This window comes from Solanum stenotomum, chromosome 10 (assembly GCF_019186545.1).
Source record: "Solanum stenotomum isolate F172 chromosome 10, ASM1918654v1, whole genome shotgun sequence".
In the NCBI taxonomy this organism is placed as follows: domain Eukaryota; kingdom Viridiplantae; phylum Streptophyta; class Magnoliopsida; order Solanales; family Solanaceae; genus Solanum; species Solanum stenotomum.
Genome location: NC_064291.1, coordinates 46,129,687 through 46,145,853, shown reverse-complemented (window position 1 = coordinate 46,145,853; position 16,167 = coordinate 46,129,687). Strand labels below are relative to the sequence as shown.

At 35.6% G+C, this 16,167-nt stretch overlaps 2 protein-coding genes across 19 annotated transcripts in view; both read left to right on the top strand.

Annotated features, from left to right (window-relative positions):
• LOC125842218 (DDB1- and CUL4-associated factor homolog 1) overlaps window positions 1-5,827 on the top strand; it is a 24,819-nt gene extending 18,992 nt beyond the window's left edge. Inside the window, exon 15 of the mRNA XM_049521462.1 lies at window positions 5,763-5,827. The gene's annotated coding sequence lies outside the window, so the exon portion shown is untranslated. The remainder of the gene's footprint in view (window positions 1-5,762) is intronic.
• LOC125842224 (probable N-acetylglucosaminyl-phosphatidylinositol de-N-acetylase) overlaps window positions 1-16,167 on the top strand; it is an 18,396-nt gene extending 2,229 nt beyond the window's left edge. For 4 of the 18 annotated variants that reach the window (XM_049521477.1, XM_049521473.1, XM_049521482.1 and 1 more), the window contains exons 3-10: window positions 11,180-11,250; window positions 11,656-11,720; window positions 11,896-11,940; window positions 12,019-12,099; window positions 14,034-14,101; window positions 14,972-15,020; window positions 15,329-15,489; window positions 15,883-16,167. In XM_049521477.1, coding sequence (XP_049377434.1) covers window positions 11,180-11,250; window positions 11,656-11,720; window positions 11,896-11,940; window positions 12,019-12,099; window positions 14,034-14,101; window positions 14,972-15,020; window positions 15,329-15,489; window positions 15,883-15,949 — 607 coding nt within the window. In that variant the 3' untranslated portion in view covers window positions 15,950-16,167. Of the gene's footprint in view, window positions 1-18; window positions 84-240; window positions 286-363; window positions 445-1,626; window positions 1,695-2,583; window positions 2,633-6,830; window positions 6,905-8,181; window positions 8,266-8,602; window positions 8,756-8,939; window positions 9,006-11,179; window positions 11,251-11,655; window positions 11,721-11,895; window positions 11,941-12,018; window positions 12,100-14,033; window positions 14,102-14,971; window positions 15,021-15,328; window positions 15,490-15,882 lie in introns of those variants that run through there. The other 14 variants (XM_049521478.1, XM_049521470.1, XM_049521483.1 and 11 more) reach the window with 10 other exon arrangements.

Here is a 16,167-nt window from a genome sequence, read left to right as displayed (position 1 = left end):
CATTGTACTGAAATATAGGTAATGCAGATGGTATGGGCAATGTTAGAAAAGAAGAACTTTATTTAGCCTCGATTGTACTTAAGGTGAAGTGAACTTTAATGCTAGATCTGTCATCTTTCATGTAATCCTGCATTCCTCTATTTCTGTGAATTACTATAATGGAATTTTGTGTAAAGTGTCGGAGAAGCTAGTCAGATATGAGCATTAATCTTTCTGTTCTCTTTTAATTTACTCATCTAGGTTCCACAAAAGCAAGTGAAAGTCCTTGACCATCCAGATCTACAGGTATTCTTGCTGTATCAGAATGGTATATCTCTATGTTCTTAATGTTTAAGCAGAGTTCTAATTCCTAGTTCTGACTAGGATGGTTTTGGCAAATCATGGAACTCTAAGTTATTGTCAAAGATTATCAAGGAGGAAATTGTCAATTGTGCAATTGATTTGGTAAGTGATTTCAGTTAAAAAATTGTTTTTTTACTTTTTTTGGAACTGCTAAGGTTGAATTCTTCAGCACTAAGGGTATGCTGGCTACCTCCAAAAAGGAATAATTACAGATTTCCTATCAAATCTATAATTTGATCTATACATCTATACAAAGCTGTTTACACCAAAAAAGTAGAGATACTATACAATTCCATTTAACTTTGTGGATGGAATTGGATCTATCTTCAAAACATCTTCCATTTCCTTCTTTCAGACTGACCACCATACACATGATGGTATTAGCTTCCACCATCTCTTTTGACTCTTACTGCCTCCCCTCCTAATCCAGCAGCTCAGCAGATCTGATGTATGTTCTTGCATTGTCCAGTTCATGCTTGTTCAACTAAGATGGCCTTTCACATAATCTTCAGTAGCTTGTGCTTCTTTGATAGCTTATTCAAGCTTCCTCCTGTTGACACCGTATAACTGTATAAGTGGCTTTTCTACTTAGCTAGACTAAAATCTTGATCTGAAGATATATCCTTTAGGTTATTTGTTCATTTTAGTTGCATATATAGAATATATTTTTCATTATTCCTATTTCAGATGCCATGAATCAATTTGATTTGATTTACCCCCTGCTTAATTGGAATTTATACAGAAGAATCCATTATTATGACTTCATTGAGGCCTACAATCTGGAATTTAAGCAGAGAACCCAGAATGGTTTACATATTCCTTACCTGGTGTCTACCAAATATACAAAGTACCTTTGAAACATGTGTAAAATTTTAAGTGATAGATCGTTGTATTTATGCAGCTTTAATGTTGAAGGAAAGCCGAAACTTCCATAAAGAAAGATGGAGGTAACCTCACGAAGTTCCAAATTTAGGGAATAAGGCAGTGGTTGCCTATTTCATATTTCATGTTCTAGACAATAAATTTTGCGTTAAGAAAATGCTCAAGACTTTAAAATACTGTAATAAGTGTAGTATTTTATTTTAACACTGGATATTACAATCTCAACAATTCCTATGATTCTTCTTTTCACAAATAAATTTGCTGTCACTTTTTCATTTTGTAATATCTGTTTTTCCTTTGTGTTTTTATCCAAATTGTTGCCTAATTTCCTTAAGAGTTATTTGTGAGCAGAGGAAAATCTTATCATGTCACCTTTTCATGTTATGGACATTTGTTTTCCAGGTCATAACTTTTGATAATTATGGAGTCTCAGGTCACTGTAACCATCAAGATGTTCATCAAGGTGTAAGGTAGGTTATTCATCATATTCTGGTGGCCATTGACAGTACTTTAAAAATGAAATTAGTCACTATATATTCTGGTATTATTTGGATGTGCTCTTGCAGATTTTATAAACAGATTTAATTAGTATAGACAGTGATATTTAATACTAGCAAAGTTTCATAATCTTCCTATTTCTTTCTAGTTTGATATCTCTCTTTTACTTGATTAGGTTTTTTGAACAGGCATCATTATAAGGGGTTCTTTACTTTTCTTTGTTGAATTTATAATTGATTGACATGCCGATAAACATGTTGTGTATTTTGTATGACGAGGAAACGTTGATGGTTGGACACTCCTTTGTAGATCTAAGCCTTCAAACTAACTTTTCTTCATGACCTAGCAAACTAGCTTAACCATAATTCTCCCGTTATGATAGCTATGTTTGTATGTTTACTTTAGGTCCTATGATTTTTGGAGTCTGTTAGTCATATCCGAGATTTATATACCAGTAGAAAGTAGAAACTATAAAGAATTCTAGTACTTATTTTTCTTTTTTAGTTGTTGTATAATATCAGCCTAAGATGAGCTTAAATAGAGTGACATGGTTAGTGAGGATTCATATAGCCGATTCCAACTTGGGTTTGGGATCGAGGTGTAATTGTTGTTGTAGCATATTCTCCCACTAGTCTTCTAAAATCTTTGGTAGTGAAATATGTAAGGCTTAGAATTAGTAGCTTTATTTATTAATTAAATTTCCTTGCAATACCTACTTCGTTTAATCATCAAAGGCACACCACTATTTTATGTCTTTCAACTGCCCATGCTGTTGATTAAATTACTACTTTAACAAAACAAATACCTTTCAATTTCCATACTTTGTAGCACATCTTGATAAAATGGTTTTTTCATTTGCAGAAAACTATTGCAAGATACTTCACATAAAGAAGTTGAAGCCTGGGAGCTTGTGAGTTCTTCCCTCGTCTCATTACCTTTGGTTCTACTTGTACATTTTTATTTTAGTTTCTTGGGAATATCATACAACAACTACGTCTATGTCTCAATTCCAAGCATGTTGGAGTCGACTATACAAATATTACTGATCATGTCGTCCCTTATAATTAAGCCCGTCTTTTTCTTGGGAGTATCATAGCTTGAAGAATTCAAATGTTAATTGGTTTTGCATTTCTATGACTATGGTTGGAATCTTTGCCTATATATCTCAATTTGATGGTTTGATTTTTTTAACTGGGAGCTGTGATTAATCATTTTCAGGTTAGCACTAACATATTGCGCAAGTACAGTGGACCANGTTAATTTGCAGGAGTATGGGTTCTTTTTCAATTGTTTTGCAGGTTGTAACTAATTCGGGCCGTGCAAGTTCTCTGGCTGCTACAGATGCTGCGACCCCAACATTAAGGCGTATAGAGAGAGCTGCTATAGCTGCTGCTACTCCGATCACATATCATGCAAGGTAAATTGGCGTTTGCTCCAAATGTAAATTTGAGCAACATGGTTTTCTTCTTTTTACCTTATATACTAGTTTCTGACCTCCTTTATGTTCGAGTTCAGGGAACTTTTACTCCTCATCCATGAACACCTACAAGCTTCTGGTCTTACGGACACTGCAACTATGCTTCTTAAGGAGGCTCAGTTGACACCTTTGCCATCTTTAGCTGCTCCATCATCTCTGGCACATCAAACATCAGGGCAGGAGACATCGTCAGTTCAAATTCAGTGGCCATCTGGTCGTGCACCTAGAGGATTTTTGTCAGCTAAACCGAAACTTCCGTCATTGGATGAGGATGGCGGATTGAAATCTGAGTCAATTGTCTGTTCTTCAAGAAGGAAGCCGTTGGCCTTTTCGTCTTCGCGTAGTGTGTCCTCAAAATCTCTTCCTGTTGAAGTCTCTCCATCTACATCAGGCTGCAAATTCAGTAATTCGAAAAAGTGTGCCACACCTGTAGCTACATCAGAAACTCCATCACTATCTACAGTGAAATCTGGTGGAGATCCAGACATCATGTTTAAAACTCCCATTGTATTGCCAATGAAACGCAAGTTAACTGATCTGAAGGAAGGTGGATCAGTAGCATCAGTTAAGCGACTCAATACTGGTGAACATACAGTCAGATCTTCGGTTTGTGTCACTCCAAATTCGTTCCGTAGAAGTGGTCTACCATCAGATCCTAATGTGCCTTCAACACCAAATTCTACTTTGAGAGAGATCCATAATCGACCTGGCTCAAGTGCTTTTCCAACTGAAGGTGATGATACTCCTATGGTGTCATCTTCTCAACATGGTCTTCTAAGTGACTCACAACCCTCAAATGCGGAGCGGTTGACCTTGGACTCTGTGGTTGTTCAGTACTTGAAGCACCAGCATCGCCAATGTCCTGCTCCCATCACAACGTTACCTCCTCTTTCGCTCTTGCACCCTCACGTCTGTCCTGAACCAAAACGAAGCCTTGATGCACCATCAAATGTGACATCACGGCTTAGTACTCGTGATTTTAGAAGTTTGAATGGTGGGACACACGGAAAGCGTAAGGATCGACAATTCGTCTACAGTAGATTTAGACCGTGGCGCACTTGCCGGGATGATGCTGGTGTCTTATTGACATGTGTCTCTTTTATGGGAGATTCTTCGCAAATTGCTGCTGGCACTCATTCTGGAGACCTGAAAATATTTGACTCTAACAGCAGCAGTATCTTAGAAAGCTTCACCAGTCACCAGGCACCTTTAACACTTCTACAGTCCTACCTTTCTGTTGAGACACAGCTTCTCCTGTCTTCAAGTGCTCATGATGTGCGGTTATGGGATGCAACTTCTGTTTCAGCTGGGCCTAAGCATTCATTTGAAGGCTGTAAAGCTGCTCGATTTAGCAATTTCGGTACAACATTTGCTGCATTGTCTGCAGAGCAATCTCGGCGCGAGATTCTTCTGTATGACACTCAAACCTGCCAAATGGAACTGAAACTTACAGACACATCCAATATTCCTTCAGGCCGAGGACATATGTATTCCCTTGCACATTTTAGCCCATCAGACAATATGCTTCTCTGGAACGGTGTCTTATGGGATACTCGTGGTTCTGGCCCAATTCATCGTTTTGATCAATTTACCGACTATGGTGGCGGGGGCTTTCATCCTGCTGGCAATGAGGTAAAGACATTCCATTCATTTTCCTTTGGGTGGATAGTATTATAAGCCTGATGCTAAATCCTTTTTAACAATTTTTCATTTATTCTCACCTTTGTGTATCTTGGTTTTACCTTTGCTGAAACTGTTATCTTTTTGGATAGGTCATCATAAATTCTGAGGTATGGGATTTGCGGAACTTCAGGCTTCTGCGAAGTGTACCGTCTTTGGACCAGACTGTAATAACATTTAATGCAAGTGGTGATGTGATATATGCCATCTTGAGAAGAAATCTTGAGGATGTCATGTCCGCATTCCAGACACGTCGTGTTAAACATCCTCTCTTTGCTGCTTTCCGTACGGTGGATGCTGTTAACTACTCTGACATTGCAACCATTCCAGTAGACCGTTGTGTACTTGACTTTGCGACGGAGCCAACTGATTCATTTGTTGGGCTGGTCACAATGGATGACCAAGATGAGATGTACTCTTCTGCTAGGGTGTATGAAATTGGTCGGAGGAGGCCAACTGAGGATGATTCAGACCCTGATGATGCTGAAAGTGAAGATGAGGATGAAGACGATGATGATGACATTGACGATGAAGCGATCCTTGGAACGGATCTTGATGGGGACGGTGAAAGCGATGCAGATGATTTGAGCAATGATGATGATAGTGTGAGTGAGCTTGATGACGAAGAAGATGAAGACGGAGACTTCATTGTAGATGGTGTGGACTTTGGTGGTGGAGGTATATTGGAGATTGTGACAGATGGTGAAGATGAAGATGACAGTGAGCTTGTTGAATCCTTTAGTAGTGGGGATGATGATGATGATGATCTGTTGTAGGTAAATGGCCTTGGCTTTCAATTTAGATGTAATCAATGGATATATTATCCTCTCATATAATTTGCTTGGCCAGTCTTTTTAACATTTTTTTATGCATTTTAGGAAAGGGTAAAGATTACCTTTTTCCTCTAGTTTTGAGTTCTTTTCCAGTTCTATTTTATGGCGAGGCTTTCTGTGCATATACGAGTCAGAAATGAAAGTGATTATGCTACAAGAAATCTCTTTATTTACCTATTTTAAAGCTTAACAGCCTCTCTGTTTTTTATTCCCTTCGGAGGTCCGACTAAATTTGGATTGCCCATTGGGACTGGTTTTTATCTTTACTCAGGACTCGAATTCGACATCTCTAGTTAAGGATGAAGTAGTCCGATCACTGCAAACTCATGTTGGTTTAGTCTCTCTAGTTTTAAGTTGGGTTTCAAACGCTTATATTTATGAAAAATTATTTATCATTTATTTAGTACTTATATCTCTTAAATATAAATACACAACAGTTTACCCCTCCTTTTTGTTTAACTATATTGATTAAAATTTAATGTATTTTGTTGTATGTTTGGATTTAAATTAAATTAATGAACTCTTACCTAAACTCTTTCAAAATATTTAAAATCATTTATTTATCTGAATAAATGTAATTCTATAATAAATATCATATTTGTAATTTGACATTTTTGAAATATTGGTCAGATAAAATATTTTAAAATTCTTATAAACACTTCATAAATGAATTTGTTGAACATATAGTATTTCTTTCTAAAATCGCTGCTTTGGAAAGCTATTTTCAAAAACATATTTCTCAAAATAACCAATTGGGTCCCTAGAAAATTTGTCAAACATACAATAAACATTTTTTATTCGGAAAAGGGTCAAAATTATCCTTGAACTATTCGAAATAACTCATATATTCCCTTTAATTATGTTTAGGATCAAAACTACCCTTGCCGTCTATATTTTGGACCACAAATACTCTTAAAATGTCATCTTTACAGACATGGCAGTCCAACATGATAAAAATACCCTCTTCTCAATAATGTTGCTTTGTACCGAGTAAATTATATTTTGAAATTTTAAATTTTACTATTATTATTTATAAAGTTATTTAATAATAAAATTAGTATTGAATGAAAATAATAATTTTGTCATAATTTGTTAAAATATGATTAAAAAAAAAAAAAACTCTTTTCTCTTTGATATTCCCGTCTTCTTCTCCAAAATTCCATCTATCCATGGTCGATCCATGTTTGTTCAGGTAAGCTAATCACTCCTATTTCGTCATCTTTACAGTTAAATACACACTTGTCATTCTTCTCAAACGCATTAATAAAGCCTAATAATCTACACTTCGGAATCCATCTTACGTATATTTTCTGATTTGGTTTATGCTGTGTCCTTTTCAAAAGCAGCTGCTGCTGTATTGAGATTATTAAATACATGAAGATTTTCAAACCTTAGTAAACCCTGCAGGGATAATAATGTTATAATAAGGGAATTTGCATTGAAAAAGATGGATTCGTTTCAATTTAGTTATAGGTTAGTCTATCAACAAACCAGAAGTTGAAGTAATTTAGTTATAGGTTAGTCTATCAACAAACCAGAAATTTAGTTATAGGTTAGTCTATCAACAAACCAGAAATTTAGTTATAGGTTAGTCTATCAACAAACCAGAAATTGAATTAATAGAACAAAAGTTATCCAAAATCGACCTAATTACCTTAAACTATTAGTAGACTCTGGGTAGAACCAAAATTTCATTAAGAGGTTCAAAAATATGAAAGCCAAGGGATTCAACATTTAATATATATACATTAAAAATATATTTTTTACCTTGTATCTACAATGTAATTTTCTGTTGAAGGGGTTTGGATGACACTCCTTGCTCCTACCTAGCTCCGCCCTTGAGTAGAGTTTATGTCTCGTGTCTTCAAATCCTGGTCTGTTTGACCAGACTAAACTCCTGCACAGAAAAAGGAACAAGAAAAGCAAAACCAAAGAAAATAAATACAGATTTTTACAGCAATACATTCATATACCAAAATTTAACTACAGACTCCTCAAACTCGCACGGTATTTCTGAACAGTTCCAATGCATATTGTAATAAACAAGGTTAATACACAAGAAGACAAAACCCAAACATCTTTTAGCATTTGCCGGAGTTAAAATAAATCAAACTCAATTATGCAAGTCAAAACTGAACACTTGAAAAGAGCAAATTATGTGTGGCGAAAAGAAAGTGGAACAAACATAGATGCAAATCTGAATCAAGATGCACAACATGAAGTGTTAATTCAATTAGTCTGCAAGTTAAAACGACTAAACAAGGTTCAATTAGTCTTACAAGAACTTATATTGAAAATTTTCTTTTTGAAGAGCTAGTTTATCTGGTTGTTTGTACATTATGTCACTATATGAATGAGTTTATGTTAGCTTTTCCAATTATTTTTTTCCTTTTCCTTTTTCCTCTTTTAAAAAAAAGGTGTCTTTGAATCCGTAACATATTGATGTAAATAAGCTTAATATTTTTGCAGGGTTTGTAAACTGCACAATAAGATTGAACCAGTTCCAATTTCTGTGTACTAGATCCAACATTCTTGTTCTATAGAAGAAAATTGGTAAGTGTTCCTTTTATCTTTCGAAATGTAATAGTTATAGCTAATGATTAAAATTAAAGGATATAATTCCCTTATTAACTGTTATTTCTTTTAATGTTTTTTCATAGAAGAGGTGATATTCCTCTATTAAGATCACATCCCCAAAAAACCATTCCATTCTACTCCCTTTTGACAAGTATTGACAAAAAATGATTGAATGTAGAGATACTGATTATTGTAAGGTTTATTGTTGGTAGTCTCCGTGATCTCCTTGAATTATTGATGTTTGATCTCTACTACCGGTTTCACTTGCCCATAATGGGTTTTAGTAATACAACTCATTTAGATTTTCATGCAGATACAACTCTGTGCTATCTGTAGTTCTGCTGGCAAAAAAATTAAATGGAGTGGCTAGTAATCATCTTTACATTGGTTGTGCTGTGGGTGGCCTCACTCTTTAAAATTCTCCACGAATCTCTCTCTGCCTCACAAGCTACAGTTTTAAATGATGGTATGGGTGACTTCTCAACAAAATGTCAATTCTCGTTTTCTTTTGTATTTACTGACTGCCTTGGTGTTGTTATGAATTATTCTCTTAGAATCTAAATACATGCATACATACAACTTTCCTATAGTGTTTGTTCCACAGCTAATTGCTTCCCTTCTTAATATGTATATTTTTTTTTATGTTTCAGGTGGAGTTTTTCGCAAGAGAAATGTCTTATTGGTTATTGCCCATCCTGATGATGAGTCTATGTAAGGTTGAACATGTTAACTTTGAGTTGTTATTTGTTCGTATCATTAATTTTCTGAGCAATGCAAACTTTTGAATTGCTATAGAGGGAGTTGCAGGCTAAGACACTTGGAACTATTGATGTTTGCGTAATCAAGACACAACTTCCAATGCAAGTGTTTACGATCGTACAATAGTATAGTAACACAACCAAGGGTTGGGGTCGAGTCCCAAGGGAGTGGGCTTGAAAATTAATAGAATAAAGTTCAGTTCTAATTAGTCATAGCTAAAAACATTATCAAATATAAACATGTTAAATCTAAGGGGTGACGCAAGCGTCAATTATCAATGGGGGTTTGTGACAAGTAAGCAAAAACAACAAAAATGCAAATGGTACTAATCAAGGAGAGGGGATTCTTGGGATGTGATTGGAATACAGGTTATACTAGATCGTTGGGTACATGCTTTTGATAGTAATTTCGTTGAATATTTGTGACTAGGCTAGACTATAGCGGGGGTAAGCTTTCTCTTGAACAACTTACCCCAAATCAAATGGGTTCCTCTCGGACACCCACTTGCCGAAGAACAGCCTCCGCCTTAGCCCACTCACTCTCTCGAGCTGAACCTCATGTTGACCCACTCCCACCGGCCATCAATTTAGTAGTCTTAGTTTTACGACCTCTCTCTCGAGCAAGCCGAAAACACAAAGGTGAAATCGTATTTGCAACTACAATTTCATTAAGTTCCAACACAACTACTAAACGAAATCACATCTAAACAACAAATAAACTATCAACAAGCAAGACCCAACAATTAATCCAACATATTCACATAATCACACCCCAAGAATTGGGGTTTTAGCTAGACATGTAAAAGAGAGAAATTTATACCAAAATGAGTTTGCATTCAAATGAGTATGAAGATTTTAGTCTCAAAACAAGTCAAGTGTGAAGAATCCAAGAGACCCAAACCAAAATTGTTGGAGTTGAAACCCTTTGAATCTTCAAGTTCTTCAAAACCCTCTCCAAACTTAGAACTCAAAAATCTATGTTAAAAGTTATATATTAAAAATCTCATTTTAAGCTACAACTCTCAACGAGTATTTATAGTTTTCAAAAATCTGTGCTGCAGCGGATCATTCGACGTCGTTAGTCGAGATCGCCGATCAACTCGGCGATCCATCCTTTGGTAGGTTTCATCGCCGTCTTGCTCTATCCTTCAGCATCGTCGTGTTTTGGATCATTGGGCGACATAGTACTGCTTCGCGGAACTGCTCGGCGTTACGCCGACTGCTCCTTTTCACCGCCGATTTGATCCTTTCCTTCCGGGCTTAGCACATTGGAATAAAAGGCGAGGATAAGACCTTTTGGCGACTCGCCGAATGGGTTCGGCGATACTCAGATCTTCATTTCTTCATTCTTTCAGCTGCCTTTGTTCCTTTTTTGCTAAGTAGTGTCCATGCTTTCCCTCAAACTCCAAATACCTGAAACTTAAGGGTTTTCGTCAGATATTGAGATAAAATATGCATTTGAGGATACTAATTCTATCAAAATATAGCCCTATATGAGTCCAATTTGTGGACTCATCAACTATACGTTAGTTTTGTTCAAGATTATGAGAGCCCTATGTGTCGTTAGTTATACACTAACATAAAGTTGCTCAATTGAAACAAATTTTATCAGTCGAGCTCATAGTTGAACACATTCACAAAAGAATGAAGTCCATGGATTTGTATGTCCATCTTGAAACGCGGTGGACTAGAAATTTTGTGGGCTAAACTTCAATTATGACCCCTTTGTTAAATAAATTATTAAAGAACTGAATTATGATTTGTCTTCATATAAATTATGATTTCAAACCTTTTGTTTTGTTTTGTTAAGCATATGATGTCCTGATACATATGATACTTGAAAATCTATGACCTAATAAAATGCTATAACTTTCTTTTTCTAAATTTTATCAGATTTCCTTAAGGCTTGTTCTAAGAGTAGCATCCTTTCCTGGATATTTTTCTTTGCAAATTGTGTTTAAAAGTAGTTGGTAACAAGGATCATAACTCTCGAAGTCAGTTCCCACATATGCTACAATGACCTTTCAATGTTTGGGCAATCTTGTTATTAAGTAATCATTATTATATCTATTTGCTGAAAGCATTACTATTGTGAGATAATGACTTATGGTGCTTTTTACTCTATACTGTAGGTTCTTTACTCCAACCCTTAATTATTTGTCTTCGAGAGGATGTAATTTACACATATTATGCATGTCAACAGGTAAGACTTGTAGAATGTTTCAATTTTTGTTGCAGATGCTGAATATAAAAAAATTGTTTATGCCTAGTTTTTGGGTGGCATGTGTATTTTGGTTGCCAGATATATTTCTCAAGACACAAAAAGTAAATTTCAAATGAAAAGTTGATTTTTGAACTGGTTGAAATACTTAAGCAATTGATTTTCTTAGAAGTATGATCCAATTCAAGCAGTGTTGTTAAGCCTGAGATTCGCTTTCTAAATTTGAACTATTGCAGTTCTTTTTAAGTGTAGAATGTTTAAATGATCAGAACGCAAATCACTAGAACTGTTCTTTAGCAAATCCTTATCCTAGATAACCAATAGTCTATCACTGATTCTAACTTTCAGTATATTTTTTCTGCTTTGTTGCATTGTACTGAAATATAGGTAATGCAGATGGTATGGGCAGTGTCAGAAAAGAAGAACTTTATTTGGCCTCGATTGTGCTTAAGGTGATGTGAAGATTAATGCTAGATCTGTGATCTTTTATGTTAGCTTTCATGTAAAACTATAACGGATTCCTTTATTTCTGCGAATTGCTATAACAGATTTTTTTGTAAAATGTTGGAGAAGCTAGTCAGATATGAGTCATTGATCTTTCTGTTCTCTATTAATTTACTCATGTAGGTTCCACAAAAGCAAGTGAAAGTCCTTGATCATCCAGATCTACAGGTATGCTGGCTGTATCAGAATGGTATATCTATATGTTCTAAATGTTTAAGCGGAGTTCTAATGCGTAGCTCTGACTAGGATGGTTTTGGCAAATCATGGAACTCTAAGGTATTGTCAAAGATTATCAAGGAGGAAATTGTCAATTGTGCAATTGATTTGGTAAGTGATTTCAGTTAATTATCTTGTTCAACTAAGATGGTCTTTCGGATAATCTTCAGTAGCGTCTGCTTCTTTGATCGCTTATTCAAGTTTCCTCCTGTTGATTTCATCGTATAAGTGGCTTTTCTACTTTGCTAGATTAAAATCTTGATCTGTAGTTTGTTTATTTGTTCATTTTAGTTTTTTTATTTTTTGGGCTAACTAACTGACTTTTATTAATCACCAAAGTATTGAATTACATTGCTATAGCTTGCTACAACTTAGCAAAACTATTTCAACTTGCCACTTAAACTATGAGCTAATTAGAACAACAGAATCTAAAAAATGTAGCCATATTGTATTCTAGGGGGAGCTCTAACACAAATAACATATATACAATCTCCTTAGCTATTGTTTCCCTTGCACGACTTCGTTTTTCAAATATTCTCATGTTTCTCTCATTCCCCAATGCATGAGTAATTTCAGAGTATACCATTTTATAGAGTTGAGCCTGCTTTGTCTTGCCCTTTGTTATTCTAATGATCCACTGAAGTATTGTTCCCAGGTGGTAGGATCATACATTGGTCTCTGCATCCACTGTAGTACTCTATCCCATGGAGCTTTGGAGAAAGGACATTGTACAAATAGGTTCTCTCTGGATTCATCTTGTGTTTGGCACATGCTGCACTTGGTGTCGAACTGTCGATCACCATTCCTCATTTTAGTAACCTATCTGTGCTCAGTAGCTTCCCATGTATCTGTAGCCAGGTAGTAAATCTAGCCTTTGGTCTAGCTGGATTCATAAATATTAAGCATTTCCATGGAACTGTAGGTTTATCACCAATTAGCTGATTGTATACCTTTTGTATGACGCTCCTCTTAGAATCAAGTGAGTGTGACTGCATTGCAAAGGCCCTTGCTTCAAATATTTTCCTAATCATCCAACACGCTTGCTTTGGCACTTGGAGATTGCTCAGAAGTTGTCCTTTTATGTAATAGGTGTGTACCCACCTAATCCACATCCTGTCTTCCTTATGCTCCAAATCCCAGTAGTTCTTTGTGATTGCAGCCTTATTCCAAAGGAGCAAATTAGTGATATTTATACCGCCCACACACGTTGGAGTGCATGCCTTTTCCCAAGCTACTTAGGCTTTCCGTGTGATGGTATTGCTTCCAAACCATAGTTAGCTTCTGCAATGTGCTTCAATTAGTTTCAACATTTTGGATGGTAGCATGAATATTTGTGCCCAATATGCTTGAATTCCAATTATAACAGTCTGAATCAGTTGCACCCTTCCTGCATATGATAAGTTCCTAGCTGTCCATGAAGAATATACTTTTCATTATTCTGAATTTGATTTGATTTACCCCCTGCTTAATTGGAATTTATACGGAAGAATCCATTATTATGTCTTCATTGAGGCCTACCAATCTGGAATTTAAGCAGAGAACCCAATAGAATGGTTTACATATTTCTTACCTGGTGTCTACCAAATATATCATGGACCTTTGAAACAAGTGCAAAATTTTAATGTGATAGACCGTTGTATTTATGCAGCTTTAATGTTCGGTATTATATAGGAAAGCCTTTCAGAAGGAAAGCCGGAACTTTCATAAAGAAAGATGGGGGTAACCTCATTTTGTTCCAAATTTAGGGAATGAGGCAGCGGTTGCCTATTTCATAGTTCATGTTGTAGACAATAAATTTTGCGTTTAGAAAATACTCAAGACTTTCAAATACTGTAATAAGTGTAGTATTTTATTTTAACACTGAATATTACAATCTCAATAATTCCTATGATTATTCTTTTCACAAATAAATTTGCAGTCACTTTTTCATTTTGTAATTTCTGTTTTTCCTTTGTGTTTTTATCCAAAATGTTGCCTTAGATTATTTGTGGCAGAGGAAAATCTTATTATGTCACCTTTTCATCTCATGGACATTTGTTCTCCAGGTCATAACTTTTGATAATTATGGAGTCTCAGGTCACTGTAACCATCAAGATGTTCATCAAGGTGTACGGTAGGTTATTTGTCATATTCTGGTAGCCATTAATAGTACTTTGCAAATGAAATTAGTCACCATATATTCTGGTAGTAATTGGATGTGCTCTTGCAGATGTTATAAACAGATTTGTTTAGTATAGACAGTGATATTTAATACTGGCAAAGTTTCATAAATCATAATGATCCTATTTCTTTCTAGTTTGATATCTCTCTTATACTTGGTTAAGTTTTTTGAACAGGCATCATTATAAGGGATTCTTTACTTTTCTTTGTTGAATTTGTAATTGATTGACATGCCGATAACATGTTGTGTAAGTTGTATGACAAGGAAACGTTGATGAGTTGGACACTCCTTTGTAGATGTAAGCCTTCAAACTAAATCTTCTTCATGACTTAGCAAACTAACTTAACCATAATTCTCCCGTTATTATAGCCATGTTTGTGTGTTTACTTTAGGTCCTATGACTTTTGGAGTCTGTTAGTCATATCAGAGATTTATATACCAGTAGAAAGTAGAAACTGTAAAGAATTCTAGTACTTCTTTTTCTTTTTTTACTTCTTGCTTAGAGTGGCACGGTTAGTGAGGATTCATGTAACCGATTCCAACTTGATTTTGGGATTGAGGTGTAATTGTTGTTGTAGCATATTCTTCCACTAGTCTTCTAAAATCTTTGGTAGTGAAACGTGTAAGGCTTAGAATTAGTAGCTTTATTTTAAATTAAATTTCCTTGCAATATCTACTTTGTTTAAACATTGAAGGCACACCACTATTTTATGTCTTTCAACTGCCCATGCTGTTGATAAAATTACTACTTTAACAATACAAATACCTTTCTACTTCCATACTTTGTAGCACATCTTGATAAAATAGTTTTTTCATTTGCAGAAAACTATTGCAAGATACTTCACATAAAGAAGTTGAAGCCTGGGAGCTTGTGAGTTCTTCCCTCGTCTCATTACCTTTGGTTCTACTTGTACATTTTTATTTTAGTTTCTTGGGAATATCATACAACAACTACGTCTATGTCTCAATTCCAAGCATGTTGGAGTCGACTATACAAATATTACTGATCATGTCGTCCCTTATAATTAAGCCCGTCTTTTTCTTGGGAGTATCATAGCTTGAAGAATTCAAATGTTAATTGGTTTTGCATTTCTATGACTATGGTTGGAATCTTTGCCTATATATCTCAATTTGATGGTTTGATTTTTTTAACTGGGAGCTGTGATTAATCATTTTCAGGTTAGCACTAACATATTGCGCAAGTACAGTGGACCAGTTGACATATGGTTGTCTCTTCTATCTGCCAAGTTCCATTTAAGTGGAGTGGTGCTTTGCTTGCTAAATGAACATCCCAGAAGGAGCTTAGCTGCAATGGCTCAGCACAAGAGCCAGTGGGTTTGGTATGTAATACCTTTGCTATATTGTCTTGCTTAAAATGGTACACGTATAAAAAAGTCCGAAAAAAAGAAACAAAGGAAGGGTCATTTCAATCTCAGCTTCGCTTTCCAGACATTCATTTCCTTCTTCTTTAGGGAGTAGTGGTTTATTCCATTATGGAAGGGAGAAGATAAATCAATATAAAGTAAATGATCTGTAAGACACTTCCAGTCCTCTAGATTGCAAGCCATCACACTGTTGTCCTTGATGTATTGCTTTCAGTAGAAAAGTAGTTGCTGATATCACTCGATCTTGGGACTAAGACATCGGTATTTAGCCAGATGAGTCTTCCCAAAAACATTTTATCCACACACATTACATGTTTTATGACTTATCTTTTGGTTTGCCTATTTCAGGTTTCGCAAGCTATTTGTTTCTTTCTCAAGTTACACATATGTTAACTGCCTTAAGAAGATCAATTAGATACATATAAGGCTATTGGTTCCTCAAGACACTAGACCAACTTGATGTTGGTTCAGCAATGAGAACAGTAGGTAAAATCACTGAGTCAATCAGTTCCGCATCTCAGAAGCTTTAGAAAGTGAAGGCAGTGTTAGAATTATTGGTAATTGCAGAAATAGTTGGTCCATCACCCAGTGTCCAGTACTCGCATTGGGGCTTGACTTCATGCTCGCTTTTTT